The sequence below is a fragment of the Pongo pygmaeus genome, chromosome 21, assembly GCF_028885625.2.
Source record: "Pongo pygmaeus isolate AG05252 chromosome 21, NHGRI_mPonPyg2-v2.0_pri, whole genome shotgun sequence".
Lineage (NCBI taxonomy): Eukaryota > Metazoa > Chordata > Mammalia > Primates > Hominidae > Pongo > Pongo pygmaeus.
Genome location: NC_072394.2, coordinates 39,043,929 through 39,071,907, shown reverse-complemented (window position 1 = coordinate 39,071,907; position 27,979 = coordinate 39,043,929). Strand labels below are relative to the sequence as shown.

The 27,979-nt window shown below is 49.8% G+C and overlaps 2 protein-coding genes across 6 annotated transcripts in view; one reads left to right on the top strand and one right to left on the bottom strand.

Moving 5' to 3' along the window:
- SLA2 (Src like adaptor 2) overlaps positions 1–21,439 on the top strand; it is a 27,730-nt gene extending 6,291 nt beyond the window's left edge. For 2 of the 3 annotated variants that reach the window (XM_063659230.1, XM_054467229.2), the window contains 5 exons: positions 255–341; positions 1,139–1,242; positions 18,333–18,482; positions 19,256–19,388; positions 19,707–21,439. In XM_063659230.1, coding sequence (XP_063515300.1) covers positions 255–341; positions 1,139–1,242; positions 18,333–18,482; positions 19,256–19,388; positions 19,707–19,827 — 595 coding nt within the window. In that variant the 3' untranslated portion in view covers positions 19,828–21,439. The remainder of the gene's footprint in view (positions 1–254; positions 342–1,138; positions 1,243–18,332; positions 18,483–19,255; positions 19,389–19,706) is intronic. The other variant, XM_054467230.2, reaches the window with a different exon arrangement.
- On the bottom strand, positions 21,127–27,979 carry RAB5IF (RAB5 interacting factor). 3 transcript variants are annotated; one of them, XM_054467241.2, is made up of 4 exons: positions 27,601–27,979; positions 25,798–25,901; positions 23,943–24,072; positions 21,127–21,671 (listed from the first exon to the last, which is right to left on the bottom strand). In XM_054467241.2, exons 1-4 carry the CDS (start codon positions 27,712–27,714, stop codon positions 21,630–21,632), a joined length of 390 nt encoding a protein of 129 aa, XP_054323216.1. In that variant the 5' UTR covers positions 27,715–27,979; the 3' UTR covers positions 21,127–21,629. The 3 variants fall into 3 exon arrangements, with proteins under 3 accessions (XP_054323216.1, XP_063515304.1, XP_054323215.1); XM_063659234.1 differs by having other exon boundaries at positions 21,127–21,689; positions 27,601–27,913; XM_054467240.2 differs by lacking the exon at positions 23,943–24,072 and having other exon boundaries at positions 27,601–27,974.

Genomic DNA, 27,979 nt, shown 5'->3' with positions numbered 1-27,979 from the left:
GCGGCTGGACACCCCCTCAGGGAGAAGCAGTGGGTGGGCAGCACCCTGTAGCACGGAGCCTGGAATCGTGCCATCTACCACCGGCCCCAGCCCTGACTCAGGAGGTACCTGGACAGGCAGGGAGGCCTGGGGGAAACAGGCAGGACAGGTGGCCTCAGGATCCAGCCTGAGAGGGTCCTTGCAAGCCCTGAATGTACGGCTGTCGGGGCCTTGGCTCATCTGAAAGAGGTGCCCCCACTCCTTTCTCTCTCCAGGGATGGAGACTGGTGGACGGTGCTGTCTGAAGTCTCAGGCAGAGAGTACAACATCCCCAGCGTCCACGTGGCCAAAGTCTCCCATGGGTGAGTTCCCACCCCAGGCCCGCCTTGCAGAGCTTCCTGCTTTCTCCTCCCAGAAGAACTCCCCTTTATGTGCGGCTCTGTACTGAGCGAAGCTGGGGATGGGGGAGAATCGAACCCAGGTCCTGCCCTCAAGAGGGGCAGACAGCTCATCCTAGCACAGGTTGGCCTGTGAGACGTGGGAGCCAGAGGAGGGGCTTGGGAAGGCCCACAGAGGAGGTGTGGAGCTCTGGGCTTTGGAGGTTGCCAGGATCTCATGGTGGAAAACGCTGAAAAGTCCACGTAGGAGATGATAGGAGCATGCTGCGTGAGGGGCTGGCACAGTGGTGCGCACCTGTAGTTCCAGCTACTAGGGAGGCTGAGGTGGGAGGATCGTCCAGTCTAGGCCACAGAGCAGGAGCCTGTCTCAATAAAAAAAAGAAAAAAACAGAGGGGCAGCTCTTGGAAAGGTGAGGCTTAGAAAGGTGAGTGGATAGAATCAGGGTGCTTTGGGGACTGAGCAGGGATAGCAGAGAGGCTGGGACCAACCCAGGTTACTTGGGGGAATGAGGTCTCCAGGCAGAGAAAGCTGAGCCTGTCCCCATGAGTTTGTCCTCCCAGGGCCCTGGAGCCAGGACTGGGAGGACAAAAATGGCGTGGACCTCAGAGACCCTGAGCCCAGCTCTTCGTGGAGCAGATAGAACTCTGAGGCCCAGAGAGGGAGGGCCTTGTGAGGGTCACTCAGAGGCAGTGGTAAAATCTTGGCTTCCCTCTTCCTCCAGGCTGACTCTGTCCCTTGTCCCTCTCTCTTGCTCCTCCAGGTGGCTGTATGAGGGCCTGAGCAGGGAGAAAGCGGAGGAACTGCTGTTGTTACCTGGGAACCCTGGAGGGGCCTTCCTCATCCGGGAGAGCCAGACCAGGAGAGGTGAGTAAGCTCAGTGCCCGCCCAGGCCCTCCCTACATGGAGGTCTCAGAAAGGAGCCCACAGATATATGGCTGCAGGTGCGGCCCAGAAAATAGGCTTTGCCTGACTCCTCAGTCAACCAAGATTTCGTAAGCCTAGCTCTGTGTCCTGCCCGTATGAGCCATGTGGAGCCCAGGCTGGGGCAGATGGAAACAGGCCATGAAAGCAAAGGAGAGGCAGCTAACTTTGGAGCAATCAAGGGAGGCTTCATGGAGGAGTGGACCTGGGATCCTGAGGGATGTTCCCACAGGATCCCAGGCGACAAGACACAGTGGTGCTGGGGTAGGCCAGCGGGCTGCACCTCGGGACAATAGGAGGTTAGAAGTGAGCAAGCTCCAGCACAGAGGCCTTGGATGCCAGGCTGAGAAGCTTGGGTTTTCTCCCAAGGCAGTGGGGTTGCTACTCAGCAGAGACACGGTGGCTGGGCGTGTGTTTTGGGGGAAACGAGAGGATGCATTACAGGGACTCTCTGAGTGTGTTCTCTGGGCCACCTGCTTAGAAATACAGGAGATGGGGGGTCAGTTTAGGGGACCCCGAAAATCGTATCCTTCTCTGAGAGGTTCACAATCCGTGTTAACACAAGACTTCTTAAGGCGTCGCGTTTGCCTAACTGGGCATTTCCCAAGTGTTTCTGAACACAGGAGCGTATCATCATGCAGCACCTGTAATAGTCACTCCATGTTCATTCATTCAGCAAATGCTTCTCCAGCACCTATGATGTGGGGAGGCTTCAGGAAAGGACAGGACCTACTGTATGTGTCAGGCCTTAGGCATCTCTGCTGAGTGAGGTGGCCATGGTCCCTGCTCTCAGGGAGCTCCTGGGTCACTGGAAGCCAGTGTTCCATGGCACAGAGTTTGGGAAACATACCTCTGTTTGAGATCCACAGTGATGCCAGGGCTTGCCCCTCCAATGCTAAGAGCCAAGTGTGATATGACTCGAGGGTGGGGCAGAAGGCCAAATGTGAAGGGCTGGAGTTCCTAGCCTTGGTGTCGAGCAGTCTGGCTGTCGTCTGCCATGTTGCTGCCATGAGAGCCTATCAGCAATAGAGCAAAAATCTGCATTTCTAAAAATAATACAGGCTGGGCACCGTGGCTCACACCTGTAATCCCAGCACTTTGGGAGGCCGAGGTGGGAGAATCACTTGTGCTCAGGAATTTGAGACCAGCCTAGCCAACATAATGAGACCACTTCTCTACAAAAAAATTTAAAATGTAGTGAGGCATGGTGGTGCATGCCTGTAGTCCGAGCTACTTCGGAAGCTGAGGCGGGAGGATCACTTGAGTCCGGGAGTTCCAGGATGCAGTGAGCCTTGATTGCATCACTGCACTCCAGCCTGGGCAACACAGCCAGACTCCATCTTCAAAAAATAAAAGTGAATGTGAATGGCCCACAGTAGGGATCTAGGCTCAGCCAACACATTGGCAACTAGGATTTTTGATAGAGTATAGTCACAGAATTTCTCTGCGTTGACTAGGAGGTGATTCCTCCCTCCCCAAGACACAACATGATTCTGATCTCTTGGCAAAACGTTAAAATGGTGACAGGATCTCTTGGGTCAGTAGCCAGTCAGAGCTAGAAACTCACTGGAAGTCATCTCATGGATCCTCCTCTCTCCACTGTACAGACTGAAAAACTGGACCAAAGAGGAGTAGGAACGGGCCACGTGTACATTCATGTGGGGCTTCTCCCACCCCAGGTGCAGGGCCTTTTGCAATCAAAACACAAAGTTGATTGTCTCTTTGACCCTGCCTCCCTCTGAGCTGCTGCCCCTGAGTCCTTTGAGGCAGAGACAAAGAGGCACGCTGAAGGAGCAGCAGTGCCCACATTTGTGTTAAGCCCTTTAAGTGACTTAAAACAATGTATGGGGATTGTACTTCCATTGTCTTCATTTTACAGATGGAAAAACTGAGGCTTAGAGAAGAGAAATAGTTTGCCTGGGGAAACACAGCTAGTAAGTGCAGAGCCAGGATTCAAACCCAGCCACAGCTCCTCTCACTCCAGGCCCCCAAGAAAGGCCCACATGGGGGAGTAATGTTGGCACTGCAAGCATAGCAACACACCAGGGAAGGAGGTATCAGGAATGGACAGACCTCCTGGCGCCCACCTTGATATGAACCAACTGTGATAGGCTGTCGGGACCCTTCGTTCTCTGCCTCAGTCTCCCTCCCAGGACCCTCTCCAGCTTCTTTGCCTCTCCTCTTCTGCCCTTGGGCGTTCTTGGGTTGACCTCTCTGAGGCCCCTCCTGCTATTTTCTAGGCAGCATCAGCACCCCCACCTCACATACATCCATAGGCTGGTAGAGGGGCTGGGGAGGCCAGCCCAGCACAGCAGCTGCAAACAGGAAACCACAGCAGTGTTGCGGAGTGGAGCAGGGCCCCACTGCAGACTGTCCCCCGGAGCTTCAGAAGCCACAGGAAGTGCTCAGTGCTCAGCTCCCCTCCCCTCCCCTGGCCCATTCTCTGGCCTGGGTCAGCCCCAAGAATATAGTGGCCGGCCCTTATGGCCACTCTGCCCCTTACCTAAAAAGGCACAGATGCAAAGAGAAAACTGTGTGAGTGAGAGAGGAGAAAGCCATATGGATCCATGAAGACCTTTTTTTTTTTTTTTTTTTTTTTTTTGAGACAGAGTTTCACTGTGTCGCCCAGGCTGGCGTGAAGTGGCACATTTTGGCTCAGTGCAGCCTCCGCCTCCGCCTCCTGGGTTCAAGTGATTGTCATGCCTCAGCCTCCCTGGTAGCTGGGATTACAGGCGAGTGCTACCACACCGGGATAATTATTATTATTTTTTTGAGACAGAGTCTCACTCTGTTGCCTAGGCTGGAGTGCAGTGGTACGATCTCGGTTCACTGCAACCTCCACCTCCTGGGTTCAAGCGAGTCTCCTGCCTCAACCTCCTGAGTAGCTGGGATGACAGGCACGTGCCACCATGCCCAACTAATTTTTGTGTTTTTAGTAGAGACAGGGTTTCAACATGTTGGCCAGGCTGATCTCAAACTCCTGACCTCAGATGATCCACCCACCTCGGCCTCCCAAAGTGCTGGGATTACAGGAGTAAGGCACCGCACCAGACTATTTTTTTTTTTTGCATTTTTAGTAGAAACGGGGTTTTGCCATGTTGGCCAGGCTGGTCTCAAACTCCTGACCCTCAGATAATCTGCCCACCTTGGCCTCCCAAAGTGCTAGGATTACAGGCATGAGCCACCGCGCCCAGCGGGATCCATGAAGATCTTTAAAGGCTCGTAAGATCCACATAAGCCCTCACCTGAGGTCAGCAGTTTGAGACCAGCTTGGCCAACATGGCGAAACCCCATCTCTACTAAAAATACAAAAAAATTAGCCGGGCATGGTGGTGGGTGCCTGTAATCCCAGCTACTCAGGAGGCTAAGGCCAGAGAATTGATTGAACCTGGAGGTGGAGGTTGCAGGGAGCCGAGATCGCACCACTGCACTCCAGCCTGGGTGAAAGAGTGAGACTATGTCTCAAAAAAAAAAAAAAAAAAATCCACATAATTACCGGGACTAAGGTCTCCAGGTCCCCATAGTCAATTCCAAAAGGGGATGGATCAGGATGCAGCTATTGTTATCAAAGAGGAAGATGAAAAATGTTAGTGCGGGGGAGAAAAAAAGAAGAAATTTGCCAATTTTCCAGGAAAGGTAAAGTTTTCCTGCGGGTCATGGTTGATTTGTGGGTCAAGAAATCAGTTTAGGGGCCAGGTGCAGTGTCTCACACCTGTAATCCCAGCACATTGTGAGGCCAAGGCAGGAGGATCACTTGAGCCCAGGAGTTCAAAACCAGTTTGGGCAACAAAGGGAGACCCCCATCTCTTTAAAAAAAAAAAAAAAAAATTTTTTTTTTTTAAGTTAGCTAGGTGTGGTGGCATGGGCGTGTTGTCTAAGCTACTTGGGAGGCTGAGGCAGGAGGATCACTTAAGCCCAAGAAGTCGATGCTGCAGTGAGCTATGATCACACCACTGGACTCCAGCCTGGGTGACAGACCAAGACCCTGTCTCTAAAAAATAAATAAATAAATTCAGTAAATCAACACTGATGCCTGTACCCCACCTCCAGGGTTTCTGATCTCACTGGTCAGGGATGTGGCCTGCATACTGTAAAAGCTGCCCAGGTGATTCTAATGGGTAGCCAGGGTCAGAACCCACTAATTTAGTGGGTCTGGACCAGTGCGTGTTTGTAGTGAAATTGAGCAGAGAACATGACCATGGCTGGGGTAAATATTGTGTCATAAAACTTTTGTTTCAGATTTTGTATAAGGTGTGTCCTGGGTCACAGTGTAAACTTTTCTACTGTGGTTTGACACCTCAGTGACTCTAGGGGCCCAAGTGACGTCATAGAACAGTGGTTCTCAGACTTGAGTGTACAGGACTCATCAGGGGAACTTGTCGACACTGTAGACTCGTAGGCCCTACCGCAGACCTAACTGAATCAGACTTTTGGGGGCACAGGTCAGAAATCTGCTTCTTGGACAAGCTCTCTGGATGGTTCTATGGTTCTCTTGAGTTTGAAAACAGAGTTCCAATCTAGGGAACCCAGAATGAAGTAATAAGAGACAATGTACTTTACATTATGCTCTTGTCTTATATAATGGGAATTAGCCATTGACCGAGTGAGTGAGTGATGCCAGGATCAGCTTTTCATTGGCCCAAAGGCACCAATTCCACACGGGCTTCAAGCCTGTGTGTGGACCAAGGAGGAACGCCTGGGGCCCTGAGCTACCAGGAACACTAATCAGAGTCTGGAGCGGGAAGACCCCATCTTCCCAAGTCCTTCTAGCATACCTGGCTATATGACAGGCCTTGGGACAGCCATGGCCAGGCTCTAGTCAGGCCCCAAATCTTGGTCCGTGAAGGGGGCCTGGAAGCTTTGTGGAGGTCACAGGATTGTGCAGAGGTCAGCACAGTGTTGGGGACAGGCCCCAGCAGCAGCCCCTCTTGGTTGTCCTGCTGTGTATCTGTTCTGTGTCAGGCACTGTAAGGGAGATTGATGAGCAAGACATGGTTCCTGCCCCCACAGAACTCACCTCTGTCCGCCATCAGTCGGGAAACACTTACTGAGCATCTCCTCCGAGTCAGGCCTGCTAAGTCATGGCTTTTGTCCTCAGGGTGCAGACAGTGGAGGGTGCAAGATTCAATCCCTAAAGCTTCTTAAGAGGCCTCAGCAGAGAAGGTTCAGGAGGGTCCTGCTAGGCCTACTTCTCACATGCAGCTCCTGACCTGATCCCTCATCCCTCACTCCCAGCATCATCACTGGAATACCTGACCCCAGAGGTCCCGGAGGTGATGTTGCCTAAGCCTCCTGGAGCTTTCTGAAATTAGGACCTTATACTTTGCCTTTCTTTCTGGTGGGTCCTCCTCTAGGCCCCGCGTCCAGCCACAGCTTCCACTGTTCCCTCTGGACCCTCTGCCCACCAGCCACTCTGTAAACATACCTTGTTCTTTCTACTGCTGCATCCTTACACATAACCCTCCCTCCACCTGGAAAGCCTGCCCTCTGCTTCTCCTCACGGCAAACTCACACTCATCCTTCGCCATTCTTTCCAATGGGACTTTCCCAGACTATCACCTACCCAGACTATCGCCTTCCCAGACTATCACCTACCCAGACTATCCCCTTCCCAGGCTATCGCCTTCCCATACTATGTCAATTTTTGTTCTCAACTCCCATAGTATCTTGAAAATACCTCTTCTGTAGCTATAATAGGTTTATTTCTTTTCTTCTTTTTTTTTTTTTTTTTGAGATGGAGTCTTGCTGTTACCCAGGCTGGAGTGCAGTGGCAGGATCTCGGCTCACTGCGCTCCGCCTCCTGGTTTCATGCCATTCTCCTGCCTCAGCCTCCCGAGTAGCTGGGACCACAGGCACCTGCCACCACACCCGGCTAATTTTTTGTATTAGTAGAGATAGGGTTTCACTGTGTTAGCCAGGATGGTCTCGATCTCCTGACCTTGTGATCTGCCCGTCTCGGCCTCCCAAAATGCTGGGATTACAGGCATGAGCCACTGTGCCCAGCCTTTTTTTTTTTTTTTTTCTTTAAGACAGGGTCACCCAAGCTGGAGTGCGGTGGCACTATCTCGGCTTACTGCAACCTCCGCCTCCCAGGCCCAAGCGATTCTCCCACCTCAGCCTCCTGAGTAGCTGGGACTACAGGTGAATGCTACCACGCCCGGCTAATTTTTGTGTGTTGTTGGTTTTTTTTTTTTTTGAGATGGAGTCTTGTTCTGTCATTGGGCTGGAGTGCAGTGGCACAATCTCGGCTCACTGCAACCTATGCCTCCTGGGTTCAAGCAATTCTCCTGCCTCAGCCTCCCGAATAGCTAGGATTACAGGCGTGTGCCACCACGCCCAGCTAATTTTTGTATTTTTAGTAGAGACAGGGTTTCATCATGTTGGCCAGGATGGTCTTGATCTCTTGACCTTGTGATCCACCCGCCTTGGCATCATAAAGTGCTGGCATTACAGGCATGAGCCACCGCGCCCAGCTGTATTTTTTTTTTTAAAGACAGGGTTTTGCCATGTTGCCCTGGCTGGTCTTGAACTCCTGACCTCAAGTGATTCACCCACCTTGGCCTCCCAAAGTGCTGAGATTACAGGCGTGACCCACCATGCCTGGCCCAGGTAATTTTTGTATTTTGAGTAGAAACAGGGTTCTACCATGTTACCCAGGCTAGTCTCGAACTTCTGACCTCAGGTGATCTGCCCGCCTTGGCCTCCCAAAGTGCTTGGATTATAGGCATGAGCCACCACACCCAGCTTTTTTTTTTTTTTTGACAGGATCTCACTCTGTTGCCCAGGGTGGAGTGCAGTGGCACAATCATGGTTCACTGCAGTCTTGAACTTGTAGGCTCAAGTGATCCTCCCACCTCAGCTTCTTGAGTAGCTGGAACTACAGGGGTGCACCATCATGCCTAACTTTTAAATTTTTGTAGAGACAGGATCTCACTCTATTGCCCAGGCTGGTCTCGAACTCCTGGGCTCAAGCGATCCTCCCACCTCAGACTTCCCAAGTGCTGGGATTACAGGCGTGAGCCACCACAGCTGGCTAAATTTACTTCCTAAAACAAAATCATGGTTGGGCACGGTGGCTCATGCCTGTAATCCCAGCACTTTGAGAGGCCGAGGCGGGGGAATCACCTGAGGTCAGAGTTCGAGACCAGCCTGGCTAACATGGTGAAACCCCATCTCTATTAAAAATACAAAAAAATTAGACAGGCATGGTGGCAGGTACCTATAATGGCAGCTATTCAGGAGGCTGAGGCAGGAGAATTGCTTGAAACCAGGAGGTAGAGGTTGCAGTGAGCTGAGATCATGCAATTGCATTCCAGCCTGGGCAACAAGAGCAAAACTCCATCTCAAAAAAAAAAAATCAGGGTACGTGGTCTGATGAGAATAATACAGGAAATAAATACTTGAAATGAGGACCATTAAGGAAAATCCCAGCTGTGGATGTGCTGACAAGACAGCACTTATTTCCCCCGAGTGTGATGATTTCATACCTGTGTCTGGGTCCAGAGCAGAGTGTCCGGCATGTGGTGGGTGCTCAGCAGATGTTTACTGAATAAATGAATGAGCAGGTGAGCACACCTATGCATGTTGAGAGGGGGAGAGAGGATGAAGAGCTGGGAGACACTGTCCCCCAAACAGGAAGATTCAGGCTGTTTGTAGCATCAGTTCCAAGGACAGAACCAAAGTCACCTCCCCATCACCCCTAGTGACCTGCTCCCCTGTCAGTCACCTGGACCTGTGTGCCCCACAGCACTCCGTCTTCAGCTAAGGGCTGGCACTGGGTGGGTCCTCTGTCCTCAGGGAAGGGTAGGTCTTAGTAAATGCTCAATATGTGTTTGCTGTAAATCACGCAATGATAGGCCTTCAAGAATCATTCCCAACACCATCTGTGCTCACAGACAGTAGGAGTGCAAATGGTGATGAGCTCTCCTTAAAACTGCTTGTAATCGTGGCTCCGTCCGAGTGTTTATCACAGAGACTCAGTCATTCATTCAACAAATAGATACTGTGTGCTGACTTTGTGCCAGACACTGTTCAAAACACCAGAGATTCTGCAGTATGAAAAGCAAGATTCCTGCCCACAATCTAGTTGGCAACGTGGACAGTAAACAAATAAGAAAAGAGTGTGAGAGTGATAAGTGCCAAGAGGAAATAAAGCAGCATTCAGAGGACACGGAGTGCCAGGGTATAAGTGTGAGCACAGGCCTCAGGGAGGCGCGTCCTCAGCAGGCGGCCAGGGAAGACAGGATGAGGGGAGTGGGGAGTTTAAAGTCAGGTCACACAGAGCCTTTCCAGGGAGAGGACTTGGGATTGATTTTAAGTGTGACAGGGAGGATTCTGAGTAGGGGAGTGAGACGACCTGACCCCTCCTGCCTGCTGCAAAGAGAGGATGCCGCGCAGGAAGCCGTAGCAGGCTCTGTCCAGGTGAGAAGTGGTTGGATCTTAGCTGTGTTCTGACCACACCCAACAGGGCTTTCTGTTGGGCTGGATGTGAGGCTGAGAGACAGGAAGCAATCAGGAATGGATGACTCCTGACCTCTTTATCCCTGAGACCACCAACCAGATCCCAAGTGTAGCTACCCTTTCTGATTCTAATAACTGTCGTGACAGTGGCTGGGGTGGGTGGTTCAAGAACCATGCAAAAGTTATAAGGTCTTGGTCACTAGTTCAGCTGGGTTTGTTGGCCTTCTGGGCCTATTTTCAAATATTTAGCGCATTCCCAGCCACAGAATTTTTTCAGGGTTACAGCACAGCTCAAGAAGAGACTCTTCTCAAAGGTACAGAATACAGGCCAGGTGTGGTGGTGCACGCCTATATCCCTAGCTACTTGGGAGGCTGAGGCAACAGGATCACTCAAGCCCAGGAGTTTGAGGCCTGCCTGAGCAACATAGTGAAACTGTCTCTAAAAAAGAAAAAGAAAAAAAAATAAAGGTACAAAGGTCAAAGGGCTCCCAGTCAGGCAAAGAAAACAAAGAAAAGGAAGCAGAGACCCTACTGGGGTCAATACACTTCTCAAAGCATATTGACTCTGGGTCACCTTGCTAAATTTACTTTTAGTTCTAGTAGCTTTTTGGCAGATTCCTTACAATTATCTACATATGATTGTATTATCTGTAAGTAAAGGCAGCTGTATTATTTTATTTTCCAATCCATATACTTTGATTTTTCTTGTCTTATTGCACTTGTTAGGACCTTCAGTACAACACTGAGTAGAAGTGGTAAGAACATTATTGCTTTGTTCCCAATCTTAGATGGAAAATAATCAATCTTTCCTATTAAGTATGCTGTCGATTTTTTTTTTCTTTTTTGAGATGTAATGTCACTCTGTCACCCAGGCTGGAGTGCAGTGGCCTGATCTCTGCTCACTGCAACCTCCGCCTCCTGGGTTCAAACAATACTCTTGCCTCAGCCTCCGGAGTACCTGAGATTACAGGCACCCGCCATCATGCCCAGCTAATATTTCTATTTTTGTAGAGTTGGGGGTTTCACCATGTTGGCCAGGCTGGTCTTGAACTCCTGGCCTCAGATGATCTGTAAGCCTCGGCCTCCCAAAGTGTTGGGATTATAGGCGTGAGCCACCGCACCTGGCCTTAGTTGTAGATTTTTCACAGATGCTTTGTATCAGGTACCCTTCTGTGGTAGGCAGAATAATCGTCCCCCCAACAATGTTCAGGTCTTGATCCGCAGCACCTGTGAATATGTTACCTTACGTTGCAAAAAGAGTTTGCAGATGTGATTAAGGATTTTGAGGTGGGAAGATTATTTTGGATTGTCCAGATGGACCCAATATAATCACCAGGATGCTTATGAGAGGGAGTCAGGAGGGTGAGAGTTAGAGACAGGAAGATGCTACTGGCTGTGAAGACTGAGGAAGGGGCCATGAGCAGAGGGATGCATATGGCTTCTAGAAACTGGAAAAGAAAAGGGAATGGATTTCTTCTCTAGAGACTGCAAAAGGAACATTGCCCTGCTGACACCTTGATTTTTGTCCAGTGAAACTCATTTCAGACTTCTAACCTCCAGAACTGTAAAAGAATAATTTGTGTTATTTTAAGCTGCTGAATTGATGGTAATTTGTTACACCAGCAATAGGAAACTAACATATTCTACTCATCATTTTCTGCTTTTTTTTTTTTTTAATCATGAAGGGTGTTGAATTTTGTCAAATGATTTTTCTGCATTTTTTCAGGTGATCGTGGTTTTTCAGTTTTTTTTGTTTTGTTTTGTTTTTGAGATGGAGTCTCGCTCTGTTGCCCAGGCTGAGTCACCACAACCTCTGCCTCCTGGGTTCAAGAGATACTCCTGCCTCAGCCTCCCGAATAGCTGGGACAACAGGCACGTGCCACCATGCCCAGCAAATTTTTTTTTTTTTTTTTTGAGATCAACTCTTGCTCTGTCACCCAGGCTAAAGTGCAGTGGCACGATCTTGGCTCACTGCAACTTCCACCATGGGTTGGCCAGGCAGGTCTTGAACTCCTGGCCTCACGTGATCCGCCTGCCTCAGCCTCCCAAAGCGCTGGGATTACAGGTGTGAGCCACCGCACCCAGCCAATGTTCAGTTATTGATTGAGTGAGACAGGGTCTTCCTCTGTTGGCTAGGCTGGAGTGTAGTGGCACAGTCATGGCTCACTGCAGCCTCAACATCACAGGCTCAAACGACTCTCCTGCCTCAGCCTTTGGAGTAGCTGGGACCACAGGCATATACCACCATGCCTGGCTAATTTTTAAATTTTTTGTAGAGAAAGACTCTCACCATGTTACCCAGGCTTGTCTCAAATTCCTGGCTGGGCTTAAGTGATTCTCCCACCTCCACCTCCCAAAGTTCTTGGATTACAGGCATTAGCCATTGTCCCTGGCCAATGTTTAGTTCTTATTTTTAAAATAAATTTTAATTTTACATTTATCCTCATTGTTAAGCAAGTGATGTTCAGTTTTCGGTTTTTTGTTTTGTTTTGTTTTGTTTTTTGAGATGGAGTCTTGCTCTGTCACCCACGCTGGAGTGCAGTGGCGCAATCTCGGCTCACTGCAACCTCTGCCTCCCAGGTTCAAACGATTCTCCTGCAGAGATCCTGCAGTGAGCCGAGATCGCGCCACTGCACTCCAGCCTGGTGACACAGCAAGACTCCGTCTCAAAAAAAAAAACAAAAACAAAACTATAGCCTTTTTCTGCTGTTTTTAGAACCTTCTGCTACTATATCTACCATTTCCACCACCACATCCATAAGCACCACCATAGGGACTGCCTGAGCTTCTTCCACCAAAACTGCCCCCTTTCATAGGTCCATAATTTGATTGCTGTTGTCCACTATAATTGCTAAAATCATTATAGTTCCTATCACCACCATAGTTACCAGCGCCAAAATTTCCTCCTTCATTGTAACCATCATATCCTCTGCCACCGCCACCATATCCACCACCTTGGTTTTCATATCTTGCTCCACCACCACGGCAGCCCCATCTACTGCTATAAGCAGGCTCACCATCACTGATGCCACCATCACCTCCTCCATAACTACCTCTGCTGCCACCATCTCCACCACCACAGCCTTTCTCTTCCACCAAAGTTTCCACTACGGCCAAAATTACCTCTACCACCTCCAAAGTTTCCTCTGTAACCTGTAAAGTTGCCAGATCCACCTCCACGACTACTTTACCATCCAGCAGGCTACCTCTCTTGTTTAGTAAGGGCCTTTTTCACTTCACAATTATGCCCATTAACAGTGTGGTATTTCTGGCTGGGCGCGGTGGCTTGCACCTGTAATCCCAGCACTTTGGGAGGCCTAGGCGGGTGGATCACGAGGTCAGGAGTTCGAGACCAGCCTGACCAACAAGGTGAAACCCTGTCTCTACTAAAAATGCAAAAATTAGCCAGGCATGGTGGTGCACGCCTGTAATCCCAGCTACTCAGGAGGCTGAGGCAGGAGAATCCCTTGAACCTGGGAAGCAGAGGGTGCAGAAAAAAAAAAAAAAAAAAAAAAAAAAAAAGCCAGTGTGGTATTTCTGAACAATTTTATCAACTATATCCTAATCATCAAGTTACAAAAGCAAATCCTTTTTTCCACTCTGCCTGTCTTCCGTAACTTCTATGGTTTTAATCTTGCCATACTTTTCAGAGGTCTCTCAAATTATATTCTTCTGTATCTTCTTTATTTATTTTATTTTTTTGAGACGGAGTCAAGCTCTGTTGCCCAGGCTGGAGTACAGTGGCACAATCTCGGCTCACTGCAACCTCTGCCTCCTGGGTTCAAGTGATTCTTAGCTCCCTGAGTAGCTGGGATTACAGGCGCCCACCACCACGCTCAGCTAATTTTTGTATTTTTAGTAGAGACGGGGTTTCACCATGTTAGCCAGGCTGGTCTTGAACTCCTGACCTCTTGATCCGCCCGCCTCAGCCTCCCAAAGTGCTGGGATTACAGGCGTGAGCGCGCCCGGCATTGTTTTTATTTTTTCTCGAGGTGGAATCTCGCTCTGTCGCCCAGGCTGGAGTGCAGTGGCATGATAATTGCCTCCGCCTCCTGGGTTCATGTGATTCTCCTGCCTCAGCCTCCTGAGTAGCTGCGACTATCGGCTCACACCACCACACCTGGTTAATTAAAAAAAATTTTTTTTTGGCTGGGCACGGTGGCTCACACCTGTAATCCCAGCACTTTGGGAGGCCGAGACAGGTGGATCACAAGGTCAGGAGATCGAGACCATACTGGCTAACATGGTGAAACCCCGTCTCTACTAAAAATACAAAAAAAAAATAGCCAGGTGTGGTGGCAGGCACCTGTAGTCCCAGCTATTTGGGAGGCTGAGGCAGGAGAATGGCGTGAACCCAGGAGGCAGAGCTTGCAGTGAGCCGAGATGGCGCCACTGCACTCCAGCCTGGGCAAGAGAGCAAGACTCCGTCTCAAAAAAATAAATAAATAAATAAAAATAAAATAAATTGTACAGACATGGGGAGTGGGTCTCTATGTTGACCAGGCTGGTCTTTAATTCTTAGCCTCAAGTGACTCTCCCACTTCAGCCTCTCCAATTTTTTTTTTTTTTTTGACACAGAGTCTTGCTATATCGCCCAGGCTGGAGTGCAGTGGCGTGATCTTGGCTCACTGCAATCTCCTACACCCAGGTTCAAGCAATTCTCCTGCCTCAGTCTCCCAAGTAGCTGGGATTACAGGTGTGTGCCACCATGCCTGGCTAATTTTTGTATTTTTAGTAGAGATGGGGTTTCACCATGTTGGCCAGGCTGGTCTTGAACTCCTGACCTCAGGTGATCCACCCACCTCAGCCTCCCAAAGTGCTAGGATTACAGGCGTGAGCCACCGCACCCAGCCTTTTTTTTTTTTGCCCCCCAGAGTCTCACTCCATTGCCCAAGCTGGAGTGCAGTGGCGTGATCTCAGCTTACTGCAACCTCCACCTCACAGGTTCAAGCAATTCTCTTGCTTCAGCCTCCCGAGTAGCTGGAATTACTGGCACCAAGCCTGGCTAATTTTTTTGTATTTTTTGTAGAGATGGGGTTTCACCATGTTAGCCAGACTCGTCTCAATCTCTTGACCTCAAATGATCTGCCCACCTCAACCTCCCAAAATGTTGGGATTACAGGCGTGAGCCACCATACCTGGCTTCTAGATACCTTTTTCTTTTCTTTTTTTTTTGAGATGGAGTTCACTCTTGTTCCCTAGGCTGTAGTGAAATGGTACAATCTCGACTAACTGCAATCTCCGCCTCCTGGGTTCAAGCAATTCTCCTGCCTCAGCCTCTCAAGTAGCTGGGATTTACAGGCATGTGCCACCATACCTAGCTAATTTTATATTTTTAGTACAGACGGGGTTTCACCTTGTTGTTCAGGCTGATGATTTCAATCCTTTTAAATTTGTTGGCCAAGCGCAGTGGCTCACAGCTGTAATCCCAGCACTTTCAGAGGCCAAGGTGGGCAGATCACGAGGTCAGGAGTTCAAGACCAACCTGGCCAACATAGTAAAAACCCGTCTCTACTAAAAAAAAAAAAAAAAAAAGCCAGGCATGGTGGCACGTGCCTGTAGTCCCAGCTACTTGGGAGGCTGAGGCAGGAGAATCACTTGAACCTGAGAGGCGGAGGTTGTGGAGAGTCAAGATCATGCCACTGCACTCCAGTCTTTTGAATTCTATTGTCTGATATTAATATCCCACTAATATTCTCCCATTAATAAGCCATTCTAGCTTACTTATGGTTGTCTGCATGATAAATCTTTTTTCCATCTTTTTACTTTTAGCCTTTTTTTTTTTTTGAGACGGAGTCTCGCTCTGTCACCCAGGCTGGAGTGCAGTGGTGCGATCTCGGCTCACTGCAACCTCTACCTCCTGGGTTCACGCCATTCTCTTACCTCAGCCTCCCGAGTAGCTGTGACTACAGGCTCCCGCCACCACACCCGGCTAATTTTTTATATTTTTAGTAGAGCCGGGGTTTCACTGGGTTAGCCAGGATGGTCTTGATCTCCTGACCTTGTGATCCGCCCGCCTCGGCCTCTCAAAGTGCTGGGATTACAGGCTTGAGCCACCGCACCTGGCCTAATTTTTTTTTTTTTTTTTGAGACGGAGTCTCACTCTGTCACCCAGACTGGAATGCAGTGGCTGATCTCGGCTCACTGCAACCTCCGCCTCCTGGGTTCAAGAGTCTCCTGACTCAGCCTCCCGAGTAGCTGGGATTACAGGCGCATGCCACCACGCCTGGCTAATTTTTTGTATTTTTAGTAAAGAGGGGGTTTCACTGTGTTAGCCAGGCTGGTCTCGATCTCCTGACCTTGTGATCTGCCTGCCTCGGCCTCCCAAAGTGCTGGGATTACAGGCGTGAGCCACCTCACCCGGCCCATTAACCTTTAATTTTTTTTTTTTTTTTTTTTGAGACAGGGTCTCACTCTGTCATCCAGACTGGAGTGCAGTGGCACAATCTTGGCTCACCGCAACCTTTGCCTCCTGGGCTCAAGCGATCCCCCTGCCTCAGCCTTCTAAGTAGCTGGGACTACAGGCATGAGCCACTCTGCCCAGCCTTGTTTGTTTATCTTTTTAATTGAGATGGAGTCTCGCTCTGTTGCCCAGGCTGTAGTGCAGTGGTGCGATTTCGGCTCATTGCAATCTCCGTCTCCTGCGTTCCAGCAATTCTCCTGCCTCAGCCTCCCAAGTATTTGGGACTACAGGCGCACGCCACCACACCTGGCTAATTTTTTTTTTTTTTTTTTTGGCATTTTTAGTAGAGACAGGGTTTCGCCATGTTGGTCAGGCTGTTCTTGAACTCCTGACCTCAGGTGATCTGCCCACCTCGGCCTCCCAAAGTGCTGGGATTACAGGCGTGAGCCACTGCGCCCGTCCCCAGCCTTGGGTTTTTTATTTATTTATTTAGAGATAGAGTCTTGCTCTGTTGCCAAGGCTGGACTGCAGTGGCACAATCTCGGCTCACTGCAACCTCTGCCTCCTGGGTTCAAGTGATTCTCCTGCCTCAGCCTTCCAAGTAGCTGGGACTACAGGCGTGCACCACCACACCCAGCTAACTTTGGTATTTTTAGTAGAAATGGGGTTTCATCACGTTGGTCAGGGTGGTCTTGAACTGGGATTATAGGCATGAGCCACTGCCCCCAGCCTGTTTTAATATTTTAAATGTGCTTATATGGCCAGGCACGGTGGCTCACGCCTGTAATCCCAACTACTCAGGAGGCTGAGGCAGGAGGACTGTTTGAGCCCAGGAGCTGCGATCACGCCACTGCACGCCATCTGGGCAACAGAGCGAGCGCATGGCTCTAAAAATAAATTAAAATCTGGCTGGGCATGGTGGCTCATGCCTGTAATCCCAGCACTTTGGGAGGCTGAGGCGGGCGGATCACAAGGTCAGGAGTTCGAGACCAGCCTGGCAAATATGGTGAAACCCTGTCTCTACCAAAAATACAAAAAATTAGCCGGGCATGGTGGTGGCAGGTGCCTGTAGTCCCAGCTACTCGGGAGGCTGAGGCAGGAAAATCACTTCAACCCAGGAGGCGGAGGTTGCAGTGAGCCGAGATTGCACCACTGCACTCCAGCCTGGGCGACAGAGGGAGACTCTGTCTCCAAAAAAAAAAAAAAAAAGAAAATTAAAATCAAATAAAAAATGAAAAAATGAAATATGCAAAACTGGCGAAACTCTGTCACATTCATCAGTGTATGTAATGTATACATGTAGGTTGAGGAGCACTAATAAAACTGACATCCATGTGCCCACTTGCTAGCTGAAATTACCTAACAAGCCCTTTGTAGCCCCCTCTCATGCTTCACTGTGTTAATCATTCAGTTGCTTTTCTTCAGAACTTTGCCGTGTGTGCCTGTGCAACATATAATGTCATGTTGGCTATCTTTGAACTTTAAATAGAATCAGGCTGAATGTATGCTCTGTAATGTTTTTCTGCTTAATTTCCAAGATTTCCTTATGCTTATATGCAGCAGTTATTAATTTTTACTGCTGTATAGCACTACACTCTATAATCTACAATTTATTCTACTCTTGAGCACAAATGGGCTGTTTACCATTTTTGACTTTTACAAACAATGCCGCTGTGCATATTGCTTATGTGCTTCTGAGGTATTGTGCCTGGGAAGAACTGCTGGGTTGTAAGGTACGTGCATGTTCAGCTCATCCAGTTAATGCCAAACTGTTTCCAAGGTGGCTCATACTAATTTCTCTTCCACCAGCAGGGTGGGAGGTCCTACTTCGCCACTTCCTTGCCAGCATCTTCTTGACAGTGTTTTTGCATCCTAACATATCTGCCATCTGAGTCTTTGTAAGAACAGCCAACGCTGAATGTTCATTCACACGGTGCCAGACCCTGTACTTGAGGGCTGTTGTGTGATTTGATTTCACCCTCACAAGACCCCCATCTATTATGAACGTATTATTGATGACCAAGACAGCAAGTCTTTGTCCTGCTTCTGCCCCAGACACTTCCCTTCTGCCGGGGCCTCATGGCCACATTGCCTATCTTCGTTTCCCAGCCTGGGTGGGGCCGAGTCCCAGCAGGGCCTCAGTGCCACCCCTGGACCCCTTTCTCCTCAGGCTCTTACTCTCTGTCAGTCCGCCTCAGCCGCCCTGCATCCTGGGACCGGATCAGACACTACAGGATCCACCGCCTTGACAATGGCTGGCTGTACATCTCACCGCGCCTCACCTTCCCCTCACTCCAGGCCCTGGTGGACCATTACTCTGGTATGGCCTTTCCCTGCTCCAGGAGTAGGCTGGGATAGTCTGTGGGGAGAAGCAGGCAGTGGTGCCCTTGGATATTTTACCTGCTATGGAGTATTCAGATAGATAGAAGAGCGGCCTCCCCTATTTTCACGCCAGTCCCTATGCCAAGAAATGCAGGCTGGGAGCCCTGTCTTCACCTCTTGCCCTGGCAGAAAAGCCACAGACCTCCTGTGTAGGCTCAGGTCAGTACCTTGCCTGCCACTCTGGTTCTGATTCAGAGCCCCTGGCAGCAGGCAGAGTTCTCTCCACAGGAACCAGGCCCAGTGCTGCTGCTGTGTGCTGTGTGTGCTGTACTTCCTGATGCCTGTCCTTCAACAGACACTGGAAGATGCAGTCACTGGGCACAGCGTCAGGGGGCAGAGAGGGAAGAGCACTCTTGTGAAAACTCATTAGGGGTTTTCTGCAGGTCACTCCATGTGGAAGTAGACAGTGAGTAGAAGTAGACTGAGCATTCCTTAGCTTTCTTCTTCCCAAAGCAATTTCCTAACCAGAAACTTGAGCTCAAGAGGTCCATAAACTCACCCTAAATCATACAGTGATTGTCTCCCAAAAGTTAGCCCAGAAAGACCTTTGACTACATCTGTCTCCATGAAACCAATAACTTGGGGCTCATGTCCTGTCACTCTTTGGTAACCATGCCCCCCCTGCCAAGTGCGGAGGGCTGTCAGGGTGAGGGCTGTTGGGGAGAAGTAGGGTGGAGTCAGCCATGTCAGGGATGGAGGTCTCTTTCTCAGAGCTGGCGGATGACATCTGCTGCCTCCTCAAGGAGCCCTGTGTCCTGCAGAGGGCTGGCCCGCTCCCTGGCAAGGATATACCCCTACCTGTGACTGTGCAGAGGACACCACTCAACTGGAAAGAGCTGGACAGGTAAAGTCGGGGACTCCTGGAAACATGAAAGCAGGACCAAGAGTTAGAAGGACCCACCCCTGGGAACCCACAACCCGGAATGTACCTGTCACACTCAGGGACACCTGGCAGCTGGAGCCAGAGTGCACTGACTCAACTCCTGGAGCACGGCCCAGGCTCGGCAGGTGGGGCTAGGGAAGCTGATCTGATAGGGAACAGGGGAGCCCCGTGAGGTCCTCAGCAGGAGTGAGGGGTTTTGAGAACAGTGCAGTTTTGTGTGTAGTGAGTACAGGGAGGAGGAAGAGGCTTCTTGACCCAATTATCTTCCTTTGTCCACAGCTCCCTCCTGTTTTCTGAAGCTGCCACAGGGGAGGAGTCTCTTCTCAGTGAGGGTCTCCGGGAGTCCCTCAGCTCCTACATCAGCCTGAATGCCGAGGCTATCTCTTTGGATGATGCCTAGGCCCAAAGGAGAGGCCAAAAGGGAAACCAAGGCTGCACACCTAGAACCCCAATTCAGCCTCCTGAGCACCCCAGAGGCAAGGCTGTGCACTCAGGGAGGGAGGGTGGGACATAGAAGTGCATCCAGGGTCCCACCTGTACCCTTGCTCTTTCCTCTCTTAGCCCCTTAGAAGTCACCTACTTCCTCCCAGTGCCATGATCCTACCTGTGACCTCTAGTAAGAGTGCAGAGAAGGTGGGACCAGGGCCAGGGTTCCAAAAAGAGAGTAAGCCTCCTGGGGGTCTGACCTAGTTAGTTCTTGAGTTTGGGGTTTCCAGTACCATCTGGATGCCCTGCCTGTTGAGCCCCTTTCTACATCCCCACCGTTAACCAGGCCCCACCCACAAGGTAGAAACAACCCCTAGAGTCAACGAGAAAGTCATTTTCAGAAAATCTACAAGTCTCGTTGAGACCACCACCATACCTCAGAAGGTAGGACTGTGGCCTAGAAGGGAAAGCTGAGATGATGTCTTACCGTAGCAGCAGATCTTGGATGGTCCAGCCTCTACGTGACCTCCAGAGCAAAGAGAAAGACTTCGGACAGTTTAGGTCTTCAAATGTCCCCCATTGAGGACAACAGCCCCAGCTCTTTTTTTTTTTTGAGACGGAATCTTGCCCTGTTGCCCAGGCTGGAGTGCAATGGCACGATCTCAGCTCACTGCAACCTCCATCTCCTGGATTCAAACAATTCTCTTGCCTCAGCCTCCAGAGTAGCTGGGATTACAGGCGCACACCACCATGCCTGGCAATTTTTTTTGTATTTTTAGTAGAGATGGGGTTTCACCACGTTGGCCAGGCTGGTTTCGAACTCCTGACCTCAGGTGATCCACCCGCCTCGGCCTCCCAAAGTGCTGGGATTACAGGCGTGAGCCACGGCACCCAACCTAGCTCCCAGATCTCTATTTCATTTTGTGGCTTACCGTTCCCTAGCACACTGGTCTTGCCATCTTGTGGCCAAATACAAAATAACACCTCTTAAGTCTAGCACACTGCAGTGAGGCCAGGCACCTCAGTGCTGGGCAGGGGCATCAGAAGGTGCTAAGCCCTCTCTCCACAATGCCAAGACGGAGACCACAGCCTACACCAAATCCAGCCCTTGATTTCCCTGCTGCCCCCATAAAGAGAAAGAGGTCTGCTGGATCTGCTAAGGGAGCACGGAGAAGAAGAAAGGGATGGAGTGGGAGGCACCACCTCCAGTGCTCCTACTGGTTCCCAAGCTACAGGTGGGGTGGGAAAAGCTTTATCAGGTATCATCAACAGGTTCTCAATTAAAGATTTGATTTATTCAAGCATCTGAAAACATTCTACAATGGAAACTGTTATTAGATGCTGCCTGTACTGTGCTATGGACCACGCACATACAGCCATGCTGTTTCAGAAGACTTGAAATGCCACTGATAGTTTAAAAACTGTACACCTGATGGAGAATCGAGGAAGACAATTTAATGTTTCATCTGAATCCAGAGGTGCATCAAATTAAATGACAGCTCCACTTGGCAAACAGCTGTTACTTGATGGTATCCAAGAAGAAATGGTTGGTGATGGATAAATTCAGAAATGCTTCCCCAAAGGTGGGTGGTTTTTAAAAAGTTTCAGGTCACAACCCTTGCAGAAAACACTGATGCCCAAAACACTGATTCGCGGTCCAGGAAACACGGGTCTTCCAAGTTCCAAGGGGCTGGGGTTCCCCAACGATCAAGTTCCTGTGCTATGATCAAGAGGGTCCTTTGGACTGGATAGGTAGCAGTTGGGAGCTGTACACCATCAGTCATAATGGATGGCAGTGTAAAAGATGATCCAAATGACCTAGTGAGGAGACAAGCACTGTTCATAGGTCATCTGGCTTAACACAGGCCGATTCCACAAAACAAAAATGCCAGATGAGAATGTAAACACGGGGCACTCTCCAGGGGCTATCCATTGCACAATCTGCTTGGGGGTCTAAATTATTTCACTGAAATCACGCTGTCACTAACAGAACCCAGGACTGCCCTCCTGCACTTGCAAAGGAACTCCTGATAAGCTCTTCCCCTACCAAATGGCAACCCCAGGCCCAGGGAATTGAGGTACAGATGTGGAAATGATTCAAGTAAAGCATATTACACTGCTAGCAGGTGCTGCGACTACCAATGTGAAAATACCATCATAACTTGTCAGCTGCATATCAAAGCAGGGATTCTCAAACCTTGGCTACCCATTGTAATCTCTTGGTTCTTTTAAAAAAAATAAAACATATAGATGCCCCAGCACTACCTCTCAAAAGATTTTATTGGTTTGGGTTAGAGTCTGGACACATAAGGTTTTTTTTTTTTTTTGAGTCCTGCTGGGACTCAACAGGTGCACACCACCATTCCTAGCTATTTTATTTTTTTCCCTGTAGAGATGGGTTTCACCATATTGCCCAAGCTGGTCTCGAACTCCTGGACTCAAGCAGTCTGCCTGCCTCAGCCTCCTAAAGTGCTGTAATTACAGGCATGAGCCACCATGCCAGGCCATGAGTATGATTTAAAAAAAAAAAACAGGCCAGGTGCAGTGGCTCACACCTGTAATCCCAGTACTTTGGGAGGCGGAAGCAGGCAGATCACCTGAGGTCAGGAGTTCTAAGACCAGCCTGGCCAACATGATGAAACCCCATTTCTACTAAAAATACAAAAAATATCCGGGCATGGTGGGACCTGTAGTCCCAACTACTCGGGAGGCTGAGGTGGGAGGATCACTTGAGCACGGGAGGCAGAGGCTGCAGTGAGCCAAGACTGCGCCACTGCACTACAGCCAGGGTGAAAAGGTGAGCCCCTGTGTCAAAAAAATAAAGTGTACAGTTGAGAGGTTTTCTGTATGGGAACAGTTGTGCAAACATCACCACTGATTCCAAAACATTACTCCAAAAAGAGCCTGTTTCCTTTATCAGCTACTCTCCGTCCCCTCCTCCCAGCCACTGGCAACCACTAATCTACTTTTTGCCTCTATGGATTTGCTCACTGTGGAGATTCTGCATATGGAATTACACAATACATGGTCTTTTGTGTCTGGATTCTTCTACTTAGCATGATGTTTTAAGGTTCATCCATGTTATATAGCATGCATCAGTACTTCAATCTTCATTTTTTTTTTGAGACGGAGTCTCGCTCTGTCGCCCAGGCTGGAATGGAGTGCAGTGGCGCGATCTCGGATCACTACAAGCTCTGCCTCCCAGGTTCACACCATTCTCCTGCCTCAGCCTCCCAAGTAGCTGGGACTACAGGTGCCCGCCACCACGCCCAGCTAATTTTTTTAAGTAGAGACGGGGTTTCACCATGTTAGCCAGGATGGTCTTGATCTCCTGACCTTGTGATCTGCCCGCCTCGGCCTCCCAAAGTGCTGGGATCCCAAAGTGCTGCCGCGCCCGGCCACTTCATTCCTTTTTAAGGCCAAATAACATTCTACTGTATGGATACACAGTATCTTATCCATTCATCAAGTGATGGTCATTTGGACTGTTTGTACTTTTTAGCTATTATGAAAAATATTTCCTAGTTTCCTTTTTGAGATGGAGTTTCCCTCTTGTTGCCCAGGCTAGAATGCGATGGCATGATCTTGGCTCACTGCAACCTCCGCCTCCCGGGTTCAAGTGATTCTAATGCCTTGGCTTCTGGAGTAGTTGGGATTACAGGCGCCCGCCACCACACCCAACTGATTTTTTGTATTTTTAGTAGAGACGGGATTTCTCCATGTTCGCCAGGCTGGTCTTGAACTCCTGACCTCAGGTGATCCTCCCGCCTTGCCCTCCCAAAATGCTGGGATTACAGGCGTGAGCCACCATGCTCAGCCCTCCTAGTTTCTAATATCTAGCCAGGGTTGAGAATCAGATGTAGAAGCTGACGATGGGCCTTGGATTTACACATTACAGGGGACTGTACAGTATATCAGACCATATCTTCTGGGATGTGGCTCAACACAGGCCATGGCCCTGAGCCTCAGAAGCCTTTAGAAAAATAGCACCCTGCTCACATAGTGTAACTCAATCAGTGGGGTCCCCTCCTGTGAGTGACACCTCATGAAATGAACAGTACCTGCTGTAAAACTATCAGCTACACATACCATGAACAAAGCAAAAGAGGTCATAAACCCTTCCTTCGTGAGCTCCCACGTGCCACCATATTCTTCCTCATCAATCTGTAGGTAATTGCTGAAGTAGAGATATAGGACTCCTGCATTGATCAGGCAGAATCTGGAGCAAGAGAGAACAAGTACCAAACATAAATTGAAAGCTTAGAAGACTCAGAACTCAGGGCCGGGCGTGGTGGCTCACACCTGTAATCCCAGCACTTTGGGAGGCTGAGGTGGGCGGATCACTTGCGGTCAGGAGTTCGAGACCAGCCTGGCCAACATGGTGAAATCCCATCTCCACTAAAAATACAAAAACTAGCAGGGCATTGTGGTGGGCGCCTGTAATCCCAGCTGCTCAGGAGGCTGAGGCAGGAGAACTGCTTGAACCCAGAGGCAGAGAGGTTGCAGTGAGCCGAAATTGTTCCACTGCACTACAGCCTGGGCAACAGCAAAAGTCTATATATATAGTATATTGTGTGTGTGTGTGTGTATGTGTATATATATATATACACGTATACACGTAATATAGTTCTCCAAAGCCCCTTGAAGTAAGACAGAATGGCTGCTGAGCCATCCCAAACAGGACCTGACACGAGCCTCCAGGTAGCTCCAGCTAGGGTGTGGCTATGGGAGAAACACATGTGAAGCTGCTGCTTCATAGCCTAGTTGAGCAAGCAACAGCATACCCCCTGTATAACTCCCAGTGGGAGACCATTTCTGGATATCCACTGTCTGTTATTGCTACGGGATGCAGACATGAAGATGACTGTTCCTGCCCTCAGCTCACCATCAATTGGGGGCTAGGAACAGCAATGAGCCGGGCATGGTGGCTCATGCCTGTAATCCCAGCACTTTGGGAGGCCAAGACAGGCAGATCACCTGAGGTCAGGAATTCAAGACCAACCTGGCCAACATGGTGGAACCCTGTAGCTACTAAAAATACAAAAAGTAAGCCAGGCATGGGGGCAGGCACCTGTAGTCCCAGCTACTTGGGAGTCTGAGGCAGGCTTGAACCTGAGAGGTAGAGGTTGCAGTGAGCCGAGATCACGCCAGTGCACTCCTGCCTGGGCGACAGAGACTCTGTCTTAAAAAAAAAAAAAAAAAAAAAGAGGGACCTATGCCAGACATGCTGACTCATGCCTATAATCCCAACACGTTGAGAGGCCAAGAAAGGAGGATCACTTGAGCCCAGGAGTTCAAGACCAGCCTGGGAAATGTAGAGAAACCTTGTCTCTACAACATTTTTAAAAATTAGCCAGGTGTGGTGGCTCACACCTGTAGTTCCAGCTACTTAGGAGGCTGAGACAGGAAAATCATTTGAGTCCAGGAGGTCGAGGCTGCAGTCAGCTGTGATGGTGCCAGTGTGCTCCCACCTGGGCAACAAAGTGCGGCCCTATCTCAAAAAAACAAAATGGAGGGACCTGAAATAACTTCTACCAAAGCCAAGGTTTAGGACATTAAGCATTGTGCCAGGAACAAGGGAAATGGTCGTCAAATACAGAAGTTCCTACTTCCCAAACTCGCACAGGTACAAAGGTCACAGCAGAACTAGAGTGCATGCCACGAACAAGTAATGTCATAGCCTCTTGTATGAGGTCACTTTAGACCCATGAATGAATGGACTGGCCCAGCCTTCAGGAAGGCAGGAAGGTAACCTGCCTGACCTGAGATGCTCCTGAGGAGTGGTGCACCAGACCCAGGAGTGTCACTGTAGGGCTGCTTCTTTGCTTTAGTCATCACACACACACACAGCTCCAGAGCAGCAATGGCCTTTCCTATAACAGGAAAAAAAGCCTCTATTTAAAAAGAAATGATACCATGAAAATGTAAGATACCCAAGACTTACCCTGCTATTCCCAAGAACCCTCGTAATGGCAAAACTCCCCAAATGACACCCAGGACCACAGCAATGATCTGTCGGAACCAGTAGATCACATCTAAAAATTCATCCTGTAGAAAAGACAGAAAATGCAAGAATTATATGGGGTGGGTGCCACAGGACAGCAAGAGGGGGCAATATTAAACTTTTCTGCTAAACATATCCAGGAAATTTGTTTCCCCCCAAAGGCAACACTATGTGCTTCCTGTTTCACCTCTTACTTATACTAAAATGTGGTAGAAATGATACATTTAGAGGCCGGGCGTGGTGGCTCAAGCCTGTAATCCCAGCACTTTGGGAGGCCGAGGCGGGTGGATCGCCTGAGGTCAGGAGTTCAAGACCAGCCGGCCAACATGGTGAAACCCTGTCTCTACTAAAAATACAAAAAATTAGCCAGGTGTTGTGGCAGGCGCCTGTAATCCCAGCTACTTGGGAGGCTGAGGCAAGAGAATTGCTTGAACCTGGGAGGCGGAGGTTGCAGTGAGCCAAGATTGTGCCACTGCACTCCAGCCTGGGCAACAAGAATGAAACTCCGTCTCAAAAAAAAAAAAGAAAAAAAAAAACAAAAAGAAATGATACATTTAGACATCATTAAGCGATCATTTCCAGAATCTGTGCTCTAAATCAAAATTCTAGAGATGCATATATAATATGGCCTGTAATGAAATGACTGTGATAGAATTGTGCTACTGGCCGCACATACGGATTAGAAGCAAAAATGCTGGAGGCAGGTGCCACTATATTTAAGTTTAATGGAAGAACACAGAAGACGACTCAGGTTTCTGATCTGCCCTAGATTCCAGAAACCAGTCCTTATACAAAAAAAGAAAGAAATGACACAGCAGATTAGAGACTGCAGGTTTTGCAAGAGCTGGGCAGGGCTGGGGGCAGAACAAGGGCACCTTCAGGAAGTGCCTCCCATCCCCCCTTACAGGAACTTCAGGAAGGAAAATCCACTTCGGCAGCCCAGAAAACCAAAGAAATAACTGCAAATATAATACTCTTTTCAAGCTACCTGGAATCAAGCTGTTTGTGATGGCCCCTTCCAGATCATGGAGCAGAGTTACGAAGCATCCTCCGAATGGGAAGAGTAAGAACGTCCTGAAGTCCCAACCAATTCTCGCACATATTTGGTGGCGTGTCTCCACCCCCACACCTCACACACACCCAGTGGGTGGTCTCAGTCTCCCCTCTTGACTCATGCTTATCAAAGTATTCGGTCCTTTACATTCAACAAGCAACAACAGCTCAAGATTAGCAAGCCTCACTATGTGCAAAAGGCTTTAATGCACCACAGTACCCCACTTCAGAGTTATTCTGAGTTAAATGAGATTCCGCTTGGAGAGCACCTGGCATGTAGAAAGCACTCTCAGTAGAAGTCTGTTACTGTTACTGTTTGTGCTAGTTAATTCGAAAAACAAGTAACCTATTCAAAACCCTACTGCACATAAAAGGCGGAGGCCAAATCGAATTCAGCTCCCTTTCCCCGTTCAGGCACAAACCCTGCCCACGAATGACAACGCCTCTCCCCGCTCCTCGCCAACTCCGCATAACTAGGGGGCTTCATCCTTAGGCCACCCTTCGGGGAGCTCCAAGCCCAGCTGTCCGCCCAGTGCCCGCTAAGTTTGCTCTGACACCCTTGGGCCACCCACCCCACTGCCCTACTCGATTGCGCCGGAACGAGGACGAGGGCAGGCCCGCGCCAGTCTTCCCGTTCCCCGAGTCCCAGCCGACTCCTCGCACCCGCGCCCTATTCAGACTCCACCGTACCTTGTCCTCCCAGGCCGCGTCGCTCCGCAGTACCTTACTCCAGACGGAGACTTTGAGGGCCCCGTTGGCCAGCTGCGGCTGAGGCGGCTCCTCCTTCCGCCGCCCGCCGCTCATCCTCCCGTCGCGCCGGCCGGGCCTGGGGCGCGCGGGCTGAGCCAAAGGGAGTCGGGGTGTAGGGTCGTAGGTCACGGCGCGGGGCGGCTGCAGGCTCAGCGGTCCGGTCCTGCGGCGCGCTGCGGTTCCTCGCACCTGGCCAAGCTAACCGGCTCCGCTGGCTCTACAGAGCAGGCGCCGCGAAGGGAGGGGCGGTGCAGTGCCGCGCGTCCTCCCGCCGACGTGCTCACGCAGCCAATCGACGACCGCGAAGCCGTCCGAGTGC